The sequence below is a fragment of the Cyrtonyx montezumae genome, unplaced genomic scaffold, assembly GCF_038088225.1.
Source record: "Cyrtonyx montezumae isolate F1298 unplaced genomic scaffold, pur_monq_1.0 scaffold_8, whole genome shotgun sequence".
In the NCBI taxonomy this organism is placed as follows: domain Eukaryota; kingdom Metazoa; phylum Chordata; class Aves; order Galliformes; family Odontophoridae; genus Cyrtonyx; species Cyrtonyx montezumae.
The window spans coordinates 100,152,996-100,167,027 of NW_027072089.1; the positions used below are offsets into that span (position 1 = coordinate 100,152,996).

General features: G+C 39.1%; 1 protein-coding gene across 1 annotated transcript in view; it reads left to right on the top strand.

The window, feature by feature from the left end:
- The window catches only part of SUSD5 (sushi domain containing 5), a 43,454-nt gene extending 38,401 nt beyond the window's left edge, over window positions 1–5,053 (top strand). The window contains 1 exon segment of the mRNA XM_065753378.1: window positions 3,771–5,053. Coding sequence (XP_065609450.1) covers window positions 3,771–5,053 — 1,283 coding nt within the window.
- The last annotated feature ends 8,979 nt before the right edge of the window (window positions 5,054–14,032 follow it).

The following is a 14,032-nucleotide window of genomic DNA, read 5'->3' on the forward strand; positions in this document are numbered from 1 at the left end:
CTCAAAATAGAGTTCAGATGCCAATATGCTATCTAGAAGAAAAATTAAACTGATCCTAGAGTGTGGAAAATGAGACTCTTTGTTTTTGCCTGTCTCTATGTTTGGTCACTGTTTTCACATTAGAAGCAAAGCTGAAGGAGATGAAAGCTTTTTGAGACTGGATGCTTCCCAGAAAGGGTGAGTCTAAATTAAAAGGATTTTACCTTTTAATTGAGCTTCACATCTTTGGTAGTATGCCATTTCAGCATCTGTTACTGGAAAATGTTCATTTCAGCCTCAGTAATCCCTCAGACAGTGAAGAAAAACTCACTGATCCTTCAGTCTGCTAGAGGATGATGGTATGGGCAGGATCTAACAATGACCATATATAGACAGATTTCTGTCTCCAGCTAATTAATTTCAGTGTTGGCTCCTCTTAAAACCAGATCTTCCTGGCCAGGAAGGTGCAAACACTTTTAAATCAGTTGCTAGCAGTCTTTAAAATGCATGTAAATAAAGGTTACAACTATTTGGGTAAGAGGTGGAGCTGAATCTACTGTAGTTAGTGCTCTTCAGTTCTCAGGCTGAAATTCAGAGAACTAGAAAGCTCTAGAAAGACTGAGGAGCTGAGCAAAGAAAAGTGTAAAAGTCGTGCAATCTGTTCCTGGAAAATCATGCTCACAGCTGATTTAAAAAAATGTCATGGTAACACAAGCTCACTAAATGCTAAGTTCAAGCCCCACTTGAAGGTCTGAGGCCCAGGAGAAAGAATAGACTATTATTACTGTGTAAGTCGATTCAGGATCACATAAATCAAAGTTTCAGAGCAAGGGGTCTGTATTTCCTTTGATGGTTAGAGAGCTCAATAGTTGCTTTCATTCTGACATCCCATAAGCTAACATTAGTTATGTTGATAGTCTTTGCTGTAAACTATACAAATAGAGGAGGTTGCATATGAAAATACATTATAGCAGCTTTGCAGCTTGGGCCATAATCTGATTGTCAAAAAGAACAAGACTCCCTTATGCAGTGACAAGCAGTGCATAATGAAGTCCAATCTCAGTCTCTCTTTACGCTATAATGGGCTTTTTCTTTCCTCAGCTGAGCACTAAGAAAGCACCAATTCATTTCTATACATACAGGATGAGGCAAAAAGACAGCAGATTTGTGAATGTGATTGATGGCTCAACAAACTCATAATATGTTCTGCTAGATGCAGGACTTGTGTTTCCTTAGGAGCACATGCTCTTTCCTGATGTGTCTCCACAGGACTTTCTTCTAGAGGACTGAAAGTATGCACTGAAGGGCCAGAGCTTTGTATACAAGTGTATTATTGCAGTCATTAATCATTGACCACTGGTCCACACTGGTCACTAAGATGAATGCTTATCCGCCCATGCATTTTGCTGACCAAAGAATAGTTCTCTAAGAAATGATACAAGCTAGTGAATGTAATCTTTGTTCCTCAGATGTATGTGCATGCACTAGAATACCATAACATAAAAATTAGTGTTTTGTCCTCTGCTGAATTACTCAAGTCTGAAAAATCAATGAGTGGTAAAAATGTTTAGAGGTAAAGAAAACATAAAGGTGAAGACAGATTGGTGTGACGAGCACTGGACTTGTTAAATGGTGAGTTCTCACATCATGGTGTTACAGTTCAGGTACATCCAATAGGCAGCTATAGGCTGTCCTGAGGAACACTGGATTTTAGTGAAACAGGTGTGGCAGGCACCAGGTTCTAGCAAGGATCTGTATGCTAAGAAGATAAAATGGTATGAGGCACTGTTTCCATGCAAAGAGAGCACTAGGTAGAAAAATTGCTTGGGTGTGAGACAAGGGAACAAAGTGAGGCTAGGATTTGATGGCTTATTATAAATGTTACATAGCAATGGCCCACACAGAGCTTCATAAAAATGTTGCTAAAATGCTTTGGTATTCAGAGGTACCCTCCAGTCATTAATTAAGGTCTGAGATACTATTGGAAGGGGGGTTTGGGTAAATTCAAAAAGTGAGATTCCTACCAGGAAACTTTCCACTCTGAGTGCAGGAATTGCAGCCTGTTAAGTTGTCTTTCCCACACATGGGAAGTTTTTTCCGGCTTTGGAGAGAATCTAGAATATTTTTCAAGCAGATGAGGAGACCAGGACCAAGAGGGAGAGATGCCCATTGTTGGCTCGATTGTGTTTTGTTGTAGGCTGAATCAGGCATCCTTGTGTGAGATCCACTTCTCCTTCATGGTAACTTTCACATAGGTATTAACTCTCTACAGACTATGTCACACGTTTTATTTTCCTCAGCATAACCACTTCACTTTATGGTAGTCCCAGATGCTGTTCCAAGAAAAATACCTTTTGCTAATACTCATTCTGTTCTGGCACCTGGCTTAAGCTGTTCTGGCAAAAAGTAAGCTGGTGTGAGCTGTATCACTGCTAAGTGGTTTTGGTCAGACTGGTTTGACAATATCTCTAATCTTTCTTAAGAGTAGACCAAATACGGCCCTGCCAGAAGTCTGGGAAGGAGTCTCCAAGGAGAATGTGACTCATTCGGAAATTGAGGTGGGCCCCAGACGAAAATGTGATTCAAAGTTGGTTGAGTGTAAAAAGGCAAAAATGATAAGGCTTTATGAATGCACTGATTTGTAATACAGCTTCTATTAATTTCTTGTTTGCCATGTCATGCCAGGTTTATTGCTTCACTGTCTTCACAAAAGACTAAACACTCTCTTAAAAAGAAAAATTCTCACCCTGAATCAGTTTGTTTTATTTTCCATATCCCAAGGCACTATTTTCTAGGACTTTTAATGCCAGCATAAATCTCCACAATTACATCAGCTTTCTATGGAGTAAAATTTGTGTGAGCTGAAAATCAACCATCCTGTCTAGCTTGGAAAATTTTTCATTGGGCTAGGGGTTTAGAAGAGTATAAATTACAGTACATTATTTCATTCAAATTCAAAGATGGTTTCATGCTCTGAGTTAAGGCTATTTTGCTGTGAGTGGTAGGTCTGGCGAGGCTGGGGGAATATTTCTAAATCAAACTCCAACTTTGTGAAGAATCCACCCCTCTACTGTGCCCTGCTGTTATTTGTTTGTTTGTTTGTTTTTGTTTTCCCTCTTCATATTTTATTTTATTTTGTAATATTCACATTCTTAAAATAGGAAGCAGAGTAGAAGCAGATGATAATATCTTGATATTGAGGCGTTAGGTTTGAAGTGTTGGAGCCAGACTCCTCTACCCTTGCAGTTGGGGGTGCAAGCTTGCTTTCTTCATTTGAAGATAGTCAGAATGTAGTGTCACCTTTGGTGAAGAGTTCTTCCTCAGGCAGCCCTGAGCAGCTGCTATAGGATGAAAACTACCACTGAGTTCCCTTGGCTCCAGGTATCCTCTCACCCCGGCACCAAGGTAATTTCAGAAAAATACTGTAATGATAAAAAATTTGAACACACAGAACTGAGTAGAATCCTTCTGGTTCAAAAGGGATGAAGTTGCTGTGAAACTTACAAGTTTTATCTTTAAGAAATTCCTGAAAATTCTAAGTTATTTTGATTTTATACTTTTTTTTTTTTTAATCTGGAAAGATAAGATATTAGCAGTTAGCATTGACACCTATTCTGTTTTCTTTCAAAAATTACCTTGACTATCAAGTTTACTGTGGAGCATCCCCTTTTCAAATAAACAACACTGAATGAAAAATACTGTCTGAAAGTCATGCCTCAGTGCATCTTTCTTCCAGCATTTTTCTGGAGAAATTAAACGTTGGCTTCTTATTTTATTTTTAATTTTTCTAGATGAAACTGAGGCACATATTGACTATGAAGATAATTTTCCTGATGACAGATCAATACATATTGCTGAGAATGAACGTGCCAATGGCAAAGAGGAAATAGAGCAGGAACAAGAACATCTTTCCTTCAGTAAAAAGGCAGAGGAAGGAAGAACTGGAAGTACCAAAGGGGTTACTCAGGACATAGATACTACTGAAAAAGGAAGTAGGGCACCAACTGAATCCCCTGTTTCACTCCTAAGCCAAAAGAACTTATTTTGGTTTCCATCAGAGGCTTTCAGCAAGTCTGAATCAGAGACAGAGACAGACGATTCCATTAAAGCACAGTTTTCTGAGGGTGATAACCACATCGGAGTGAAGACAGCCTATGATGAACCTGGTGCCAAAATGTTTTATGACAGTGAGGATTTTCCCATTGGACCCATTCTCACAGCTAATGATACAAAGGAAGAGATAGATACAGTTCCTATTACTGATGAGTCATGGTTAGATGGCTATCCAGTAACACAAGAAGTGGTAGAGGATGATGAAGAGGAAGGGGATAAAGTTGATGGATCGATGGGAACAGAGGAAGATATTGTCCTCACAACTGACCAACCAAATCATGTTGAAGTCAGAAAATTGGACAATGGAAGCTCTGCTCCAGAGGAAGGTTTAACACAGATTGTGGTAGCAACAACGAGTGTAGATGACGAGGTGGTCAAAGAGACACCAGTACTGCTTACATCAGTGAGTGGTCTGGAGGACTTAAGTGTGAGCAGAGGTTATGATGACGCTGCGTGGGACCACCCAACTACAGTTCTGGAAACTGTGACTCAGGAGCCCAGTACAACATTGCTGTTGGACATAACCAGCTTAAGAACTTCGATGTCTGAAACCTCTGTGATGGCCAGCCCCTTTGATCATACTACTGAGGAAGAAACAAAAGGAACAACAGCCTACCCAGCACAAGTAGCAACCACTGCACCGGCTCCAGATATCCTTGCTGACACATCACCCCCAGAATTAGATGAGCAAGAAAATCTCACCCAGGGCCTTGGAGAAAAGCCAGTCCCCACTTCTGAACCTTGTGAGGGAGAGGATTGTCCCAAGTCCAGTAAAGGTGCTGTCATAGCAGTAATTGTGATTCTTCTGTGCTTGTTACTGGTTGCAGCTGTACTGGCTGTGTGGTTTTTCAAAAAACGGCAGCAGAAAAATTCTGTCTATAAACTAAATGGAAGGTGTCAGCCCAGGCATCACTGTTACCACCACTACCACCACCAACATATTGAAATGCAGAAAGTCTAACCAAGGGTCTTCTGGGAGAAAAGCTAGATGTCAAAAGAACATAATGATGCTAGAAGGATCACATGACTCATGGATACTATAATCCAGCAGTGCAGAAAGCAGAAGAAAAAAAATGCTAAAAGTACACAGAAGACAGAATAGGTTAGATCATCTGTTTGAATTTGCAGTTTAGCATATCTGACCTTTCAGAATTAAGGAAACTGTATGTTTTTATCAAAAGGTCTTTTGGAGACACTAGCAGGACACAGTGTGCTTGCTAGGACATCTACAGTTTGTTCTGCTTTTACATTTTGCTCCTATTAATAATAAATTAATTGATTAATTTCTGTGCTACCTGATTATAATCTAATGGCAGGGCTGGTCGGGCCTTCTTGGACAACTCTCAGTGGAACAGGGAAGGAAGGAGGGGAGGAGGGGAGAAGGATGTTTTCAGAGTAACCACACATTTGGTGTTTGTTCCTTTTTTGAGAACCTGACCAACTTGGTCAGGATAAACCACCATAGCAAATTATTGCCTGACGTGTCTTAAAAAGAAAAACTATTTGCTACCATACTTTAATGGATAGTATTGCAATGATTACTAAGGTACTTTTCTTCAATGTTATGAACTTAACAAGCCAAAAACCGTTAAGGTATTTTTATGGAAGGTGCTCTTTTAGCCTTAGTGAAGAAGTGCCATTCTTATACTAATCTTTTTATAGAAATGATGATGCCTCCCTGGAATTCAGAGAATACTGTGTGGGCCATTCTTCCTTTAATATCAGCAGAAGAGGACTCAGAGCATTGCTGATTTCAGGTGTTATGATGAATAGCCTCATATTACAGAGTACATGGAGATGAAGCACTTTGCAGAGGAACCCAACCTGAAGTCAGTCACTTTTCTGAACATGACAGCGACAGACCAAGATACTGAATTTTAATTCAAAGCCAGTAGCACCACTGGCAGCCAAAGCCATGTTTCATATTTCTGCCATATGAACTCTGTGCAATGAGTGATTTTCACCATTTCGCTTTTTCATCAGCTGAAGAGGGGTCTGGAGGGGACAAAGGCTGGCAATGGGAAATGCATATGCATACGGAATGCTGCTTTTTGTGGTCTCAAATGTAGAGTGAACTTAGGGAAGGGATAAATTACATCCGGTTGATAAAATGCAAAAACTTGACTCTTAAACTGGATGTTAGTATACAAACACAGAGGTCTCTTCAGCAGCATGTTCCATTTCAAACAGTCTTGAAAATAACCATGGAAGGAGAGGATTATGTTTTCTAGAAGCCTTTAATATAATTCTAATGTCTTTACTATGAAGTACTTCCTTACCTTTCTGAATGAACAGGAAAAAGCCTGGAAACTGTAATAATCTCCAGGTTCTATGTGAATGCATCCACCACTCTACTGCCCTAGCCAAAACGCTGAAGAAGTTCAACACAGCAAAATATTGGAGTAAGGAAAGGTGACTTGGTGAAGTTCATCCACATTCATGATCACAGTGGTAATCATCTCTAACTCCATGGAAGGCAGACTTTGTAAAATGGAGTGCAGCATTTGGCCCGTCACAAATACAGCCATCAATCCCAATGCTAGTAAGGAACCAAGGGTTTTTAAAAGAACAGATAGAAGTTATCTTGGAGAATTTGACCTCAGAGTGGTAAGAATCTAATTGCCTGGCAAAAACCACAGTAAACGTAGACCAGCAGACACTGTACAGATATGTAAATACTGTGTTCTCTGACATATGCATGACTTCGAGCTTTTAATGCATTCTAGAATATGAAATAACCTAGAATTTCTGTTGTAAACTATTTTTTTTATGCAGCAGTGTTTTTAAAAAACAATGGATTTCGCACTAAGGAACTTTATGGAGACTTAATTCAACTAAAATGTACCATGTGTAATCTTGAGGACATATGCTGAAAAAATAAACACAGGAACATCCATTAAAATATTGTTTAACTGAACGGTACAAGTATGTGTTGCAGTTCTGTGTAGCATCATTCAAAATGAAACGTCAATAATGTTTGGTTCAGGAACTGAACTGTAAAAATGAGACTCAAAATATAATTACAAACATAAACTGTACAGGGATATTATTTGAGACATAGAAAACACTTGTTACTCATGAACCAGAAGAAAGTGTATATTAACACAGTACTTTGGAGGTATTTAAATAAAAATCGAGTTATAGAAAAGGGATAGAAAATGGCTGTGTGTGTTCTTGTGCAAATCATCCAGTTCACCCACACATTTCTGAAGAAAAGAAGTCTGTCACTTGGATAATTCTTGTAGAAGACATTCTGGTGCTGAAAAATTAGCTGAAAAGCATTCAGCTTTCACTGCCAGCCCAGTTCTGCTCTGAACATCTACTCCCATCCAACGGCATCTGCTTGTAGTCACAGTTTTTATTTGACCAGAATGATGCACAGAATTTGGGAAAACGGGCAAAAAGAGGGATGAAACAGTCCATGCATGATAAACTGGATTTTTCTGTATGAAACCAGGCAGCACAGTAAATACAAAATCAGAAGATGGTAATGCCAAAATACAGGGGTGAATTGCACTGTACAGGTAGTTAGAGCTAGAAGTGTTGGGTGTGGGTTGATGTTAGGAAGGGAAAAATTGCAGAGGAAAATATCAGATGTGATTTTTCTGAAGCTATCTGCTCATTAAGAGATCAATGTGTTGTCCTATGATGAAAAGCATGTATTATCATCTTTTACAGAATCCATATGTTACAACAGGCTGTCTGGAATAAACTTACAGGCATTAAGACTATTATTTTCTACGTTTCTCCTCTTTTCCTTTGTTGACCATCCTATTAAATGGGCTAGGAGCTCACCTCCTGCTGTATCTGGCACTGTCCTGTGTGACTTTGCTACCAGGTGGAATGATAAGTGACAATGAGTGGTGTTGTGTCACAGCTACTGAGAGTCTTCTCAACAGCCAGTCCTTCTCTTGGCGGTGTTTTGGGGTTCAAGCCCTTGAAGCCAACAGACGTTTGCTTCCCTTTATACAGAAACATTGGAATCACAGATTATTGACGTTCAGTATCTCAATTGGAAGTCCCCTCCTTTATATCCATGGTTGGCATTTGCCATCCAGGTGATAATATATGGCATACTGTACTTCAAAATGTATTATGTTAAGGATTTGCTGCCACAGTCATAAAGACAGCACAAACTGATTTTTTTCCTTCAGTGAAAATAATTCATAGTTTTTTATATACTCAGTAATTTGTAAAGATTTAACACAATACTAACTGTGAAATATCATCATATATAGCCATGTATGGCCATTTTAAAAAGAGCATGAAATATTTTGGTAGTTGTAAGACACATCAAACTACAGGGTTGCCACCAGTTCAGGATGATACACAAATGTTTAATGCCTTTTCAGATAAGTGATAATAAGAATGGCATAAAGGCAGAAAGCCCCTTTTTTTCTCCATAAATCTAGTAGCCACATAATGCTACAGGTCTGTCTCCTGTGTTTCCATTTGAAAGTAACAAGGCTCCATTACTTAGCAGAAGTGATCAGTAAAATAGCATATTTGTAACTTCATGCTGCTTAAAAGGTCTGCCCAAAAGCAACATCAAAGGGAAGAAAAAGTTAAAAATAATCAAAGAGAACTTAGGTTTTTTATTTTTTTATTTTTTTTAACCAACAAAAAGTTAACATTTATAAACTTAAAAAAAAAGAAGGCAGAATTCTCTACAGAATTCAGTTTCCATACATCATCAGTACTCTAAGGAGAGAGACGAGAGGCAGGAGGAGAGATGGGTGTCTAAACCACAGAATATTTCCTTGCCAAAAATAAATAAATAAAAAGCTATCTATTTATTTTAATATTTTTATTTAAGCACTGAAGAGGACTTAAGATACAAAACGTTGGTTTTCTGGGGTCTGCAACCCAACTTACTTTGGCTATTTCTTACTCAACTTCTTTTTTTTTGTATAGCTTAAACTCTCCACACTAGGTCATTCAAGTCTTGAGTCACCAGAAAAAAGAAGTTGCTGTTTAAAGTATGGCAGACAACCAAAAGTTCAGACAGCTGCAATGAAGGATTAGTTGTGGGTTTTTCTCACTGCCTTGCTACAAACTGCATCACAGCTCTATGTTCAAACATTATTAAATGGGAATGTTTTCTCTGGCACCAACTACTTCTCCCCACAGTTTAAGTATTGATTTTTTTTAACTGAAGTAGCTTTGGTTTACAGCTCACATTAGAACTTAAAAACATATTTCCATAGTAGCTGGCATATGCAGGCAACTGTTTATTCTCAGTACCAGCCATAATAAACACTTGTACTTTTATAATCCAACAAATCTTTGTCTGATCACAACTTCGTTTTCAGAGCTGTAAAATTTGCATGCTATTTAAACCATTTTTAAGGAAGACTCTAGAAAATGAAAGATTTTCTCAGTCTGCCTTCAGTACCCATGTAGGCCGATAGGATAGGTACGAATTGGAACAATATATTGAGAGAAACCTGTGTAAAGTGGGACATGCTAATTGATTTTCAGAGACAAGCCTTTAATGTGATCTAGAACTTACTCCAGTAAGTGTGAAAAAAGGTAAATCCTTGATTGGATGAGATGGGTTTTTCACTTGAACTGAGGACAGCATCCAACTAATTTTTAAGTTTATACTTTAGTATTCCAAAGTGGTAAAGCTCTGGAAAACAGGGCAATTTGAATTTTCTTTTGGCTCATGCATTGTCAACAGAATTGAAGTTATGCTTGCAGAATCATTATTGTGAATGAAAAAGCTGAACATGATGTTTGAATTCCTGTGGAATTTGTCAAAATTGAACATTCTGAAGGTATTTTGTTATTCAAAGCTGACTATTGGATCTGGGAGTCACCAAGACACAGCAAGTATGGAGTCTGTAATGCTGTTTTCTGGGAACATATATGAGCTAGACTTGAGTAAAATCACTAGTAATATTTTTCATTTTAATACTGTTATATCTATATAGATGAGAAACTAGTAAAAATCCAGTAAGATATGCAGAATTAGTATCAGTAAAAGCAGGTATTAATTTGAAAAATATTATATACTAGCACAGTCTGTCAGATACACCAAATCATTTGGCCAAGCTTTTGTTTTTCTACACACAAATTTTCCTGAGACAAGCTAGTTCATCGCATGACCTACTTGAGTGTACCAACATATGTGACTTGGATGAATTTCAGACTTTGAAGAATTTCCCCAACATGAAGCAGAAGATGAAGCACAGGACTGTGTACAGGCCCTCGTGCCAGCCATCTGCTAGAAGATGCACTTCATCCTCCAGTCACCTATAATTGCTGACTGGATTACATGCTCAATACACAGCAAAACTATTATGAACTTTACTGTGGGGAGCAAAGGAGGATCAGAGGCCAACAGCAGCTATAGAAACAGCTAACTTTGTTATCACAGAAGTGAGAAATCATCAAAAAGAGTAATACTACTGCTCCACAACAAACAATACTACCAGTGAAGCTGATAGAAGTTTCATTTCCAGGGTCAGCAGACGCATGGTACCAATGCTGCATCCAGTCACAAAAACATGATGCCTTCAACAGAATGATGGCACCAGTGTCATATTGTAGACCTTGTCAAAATAAGAAAAGGAGATGAAATGTAAATATCCTGCAGAAGCTACTAACATTGTAGTCAGGCAACTTCCAATGGCAAGACTTTGGGATGGCAGAAGGGAAGAAAGATCCATGTTCCCACAGCCTCCCAAGAAGAGCTGGCAGGATCAGAGAAGTGGAGGAAAAGACACTAATTTATTGCAGTCACATGTAAATGTTGGCATTTAACAATAGCAGTAGCAAAAGAAAAAAATCAGTTAAAAGAACCTGAGAATGCTGAAAAAAGCCACAATAAATACTGAATAACTGGAAGAGGAGCTATTTCTCATTAGAAAAGAGCAAGGGTTTGAGAACTACTTGTGCTTATTAAGATTGAACTGGCTTGGGACCGTATGGAATGGAAATTAAGAAAGCCAGAAAAAATCCACAGACACTTAAACAATGTGAAAAAAGTACCATATTAGAATGCCACAGGAATATTAGTTGTCTCCTCAAGTTAAATGGAATGGTAAAAAGCATATCAGATTTAATGTAGGCTTAAGAAAAATAAATCATCACCTAACAGACATTTTAGCAAATCATGATATTCCCACCTGAGAATGCTCAATGGCAAGGGATTTCAGCTGTAAGCTTGAGAGCTGAGGAAATGACTGAACATGAAAAGAGATCATCTAAGGAAGTCCTAAACACAGAATCACAAGCTTACAAGAAAACTGATAACACCTGAGGGACTTGCAATGGTTAAATAATGGTTTGGTGAAAAGGAACAGCTAGGGCTCATAGGTGCTAAATATATCCCCAGTGTAAACCACTGCAGGCAAATGAATCATTGAACAGGTTAGCTCTAGTGCTCAGTGTTTTGCTGTTAGAACAAAAATATTACAGTGATTTACCATGCATGATGCATGTGTTATTATTTTTTTAATATTAAACTCTGGTGCTGTCGGTCAGTGTTGGAGAGGGAAAGTTCTAGCCTGCCCAGTGTCCTTCTTGAGAAAGCAGGAGCCAAAAGGTGAAAAGAAGCTGTGATGCAGCAGAGAGAGGACACCTTCCCTCTCTTTGTCCATTTGACAGCTTAATAGTCACTACTACCTCCTGCATCTATATAAGGCGTGAAAGCAAAACACCAGAAGCACCCAGAAGAAAGGAACACATTGGGATCACTTCGCACTGTTAATATAGGCACAGCAAGCTGTCATCAGAAACACCACAACCCAATCGCCTCACTTTTCCTTAGCTCTTGCTTGGCACATTGTTTGCAATTCAGTTACTGCACATCTGGATGCTAGGGAAAGGTTCTGCACCAGAGGGAAGTGGGCATGGAACAGGCTGCCCAGGGCACTGTGTGTGGCCTCAAGTGCCAGAGTTCAGGGAGCATCTGGGTAGCACCCTCAGACATAGGGTTTGGATTCTGGGTGGTCTTGTGTGGAAGCAGGGGCTGGACTTGGTGATCATTGTGGGTTGGGGTATTCTGTGATTCAATTGGAGAAACTACCCCAGCATGGTATTATAACACATATTTCAAGTGATGGTTTTCAATTAACTGCTTTTAAGTTTTAAAGGTAAAGCCAACTAATTACATAAAAAAATAAGAAATGATATAACAAATGATATAACAAATGTGTGTAACAAGAAGTGTAAGAAAATCAGATACTTCCTCTGTAAATGATAAACCAAAACATGCTCTTATGGCTTATAAGTAAAGCTAGGTGAATTTCCTGAAATTAAAAGGGAGTTAATAGATTTTCACTTTGAGAATAAAATGATCTGCCCATTGACTTCAACAAACTAATTGCTGAAGGTCAACACGAGGGGGAAGATGCCAACCAGCACGACCTTAACACATGTTAGAGGTGGGCCTGTACTAACGTCATCAAATTCAACAAGGCCAAGTGCAGGACCCTGCAGTTGGGTTGGTGTAATCCCACATACAAATACAGTCTGAGGATGGACTGAGAGTAGCCCTGAGGAGAAGGACTTGGAGGTGTTGGCTGATGGACTCAACATGAGCTGGCAACGTGCACATGCAGCCCAGAAAGCCAACTGTATACTAGGCTGGATCAAAAGTAGTGTGTCTGGCAGGGTGAGGGAGATGATTGTCTCCCTCTGCTCTGCTCTGCTCTTGTGAGTCCCCACATGCAGCACTGCCTTCAACTCTGGGTCCTCAGCACAAGAAGGACATGGAGCTGTTGAAGCAGGTTCAGAGAAAGCCAAAAGGACAATCAGAGGGCTGGCACACATCTGCAATGGAGACAGTGCTGAGAGTTGGATTATTCAGCCTGGAGAGGAGAAGGCTTCATCCAGACCTTACCACAGTCCAATAAATAAATGGGGCCTACAAGAATTCTGGTGAGGGTCTTTTTGCAAGAGTATGCAGTGATAGAACAAGGAGTGATGTCTTTAAACTAAAAGAGAGTAGATTTAGATTAGTGCCAAAGGCAGATCTCAAAAGGTATGAGGGGTATGAAAGTAGATTTAGACTAGACATTAGGGCAAAATTTTTTACTAAGTGGGTGGTGAGACTCTGGCACAGGATGCCCAAAGTTGTTTATGCCCCTTCTCTGGAGGTGTTCAAGTCCACAGTGGATGGGGTTCTGGGCAGCCTGATATAGTGGGATGTTTCCCCAGCCATACCAAGGAGATTGTAACTAGATGGTCTTTATAATTCCTTCCAATGCAAAGCATTCTATACCATTGTTGTCACGAGATAGAGGACACCTTAACCCGATACTGTGGATTTTCTGTCTTGCACTCTGTAGATACTGTAGCAGACACTATGCTTATGCACCACACATAAGCTACAGAAGCAACAACTCAGCAAGAGAGTTCATGCTAACCTTTTCTAAAACAGATGCTCTTTTTGCAGTTCATGTCCATTCAACTGAATTTGGGTTCAGTCATAAAAGCAATGAACGTCCAGCTCCCCTTGACGTAAAACAGGTTGAAACAACTTGTAGGACTTGTTAATTAAAAATATAAGAGGAAGGTAAAAGATAAAATCCTGGACCCTTCAAGGTCAGTGGGATTTCAGTTCTTCAGTAATCTTGTCCACTAACTCACTACTCATCTTTAACCTATCTCTGGGGTCTAAAAGTACTTCTGCAGAATACTCTGTTGTGTAGTTAATAAAAATGTCAGGATTCCACCTCAAATTGACTCAGTCTCCACTTGTGCTTATTTTTAAATGAAAACGAGTCCCACCAGAATAAAGAAAAAGATCCATGTAAACTTTCTTCTTCAAAAGAGAATACTAAATAAGTAACTTACAATTACCTTACACAGGATTGGTCCCACCTCGCACAGGAACCACAATTTGTTTCAACAGAAAGAGCAGAAATTGGTAGGAAGTAGGAATTATTTATTATTCAATTTTAAGTGACCTTACTTTCACATGGAATTT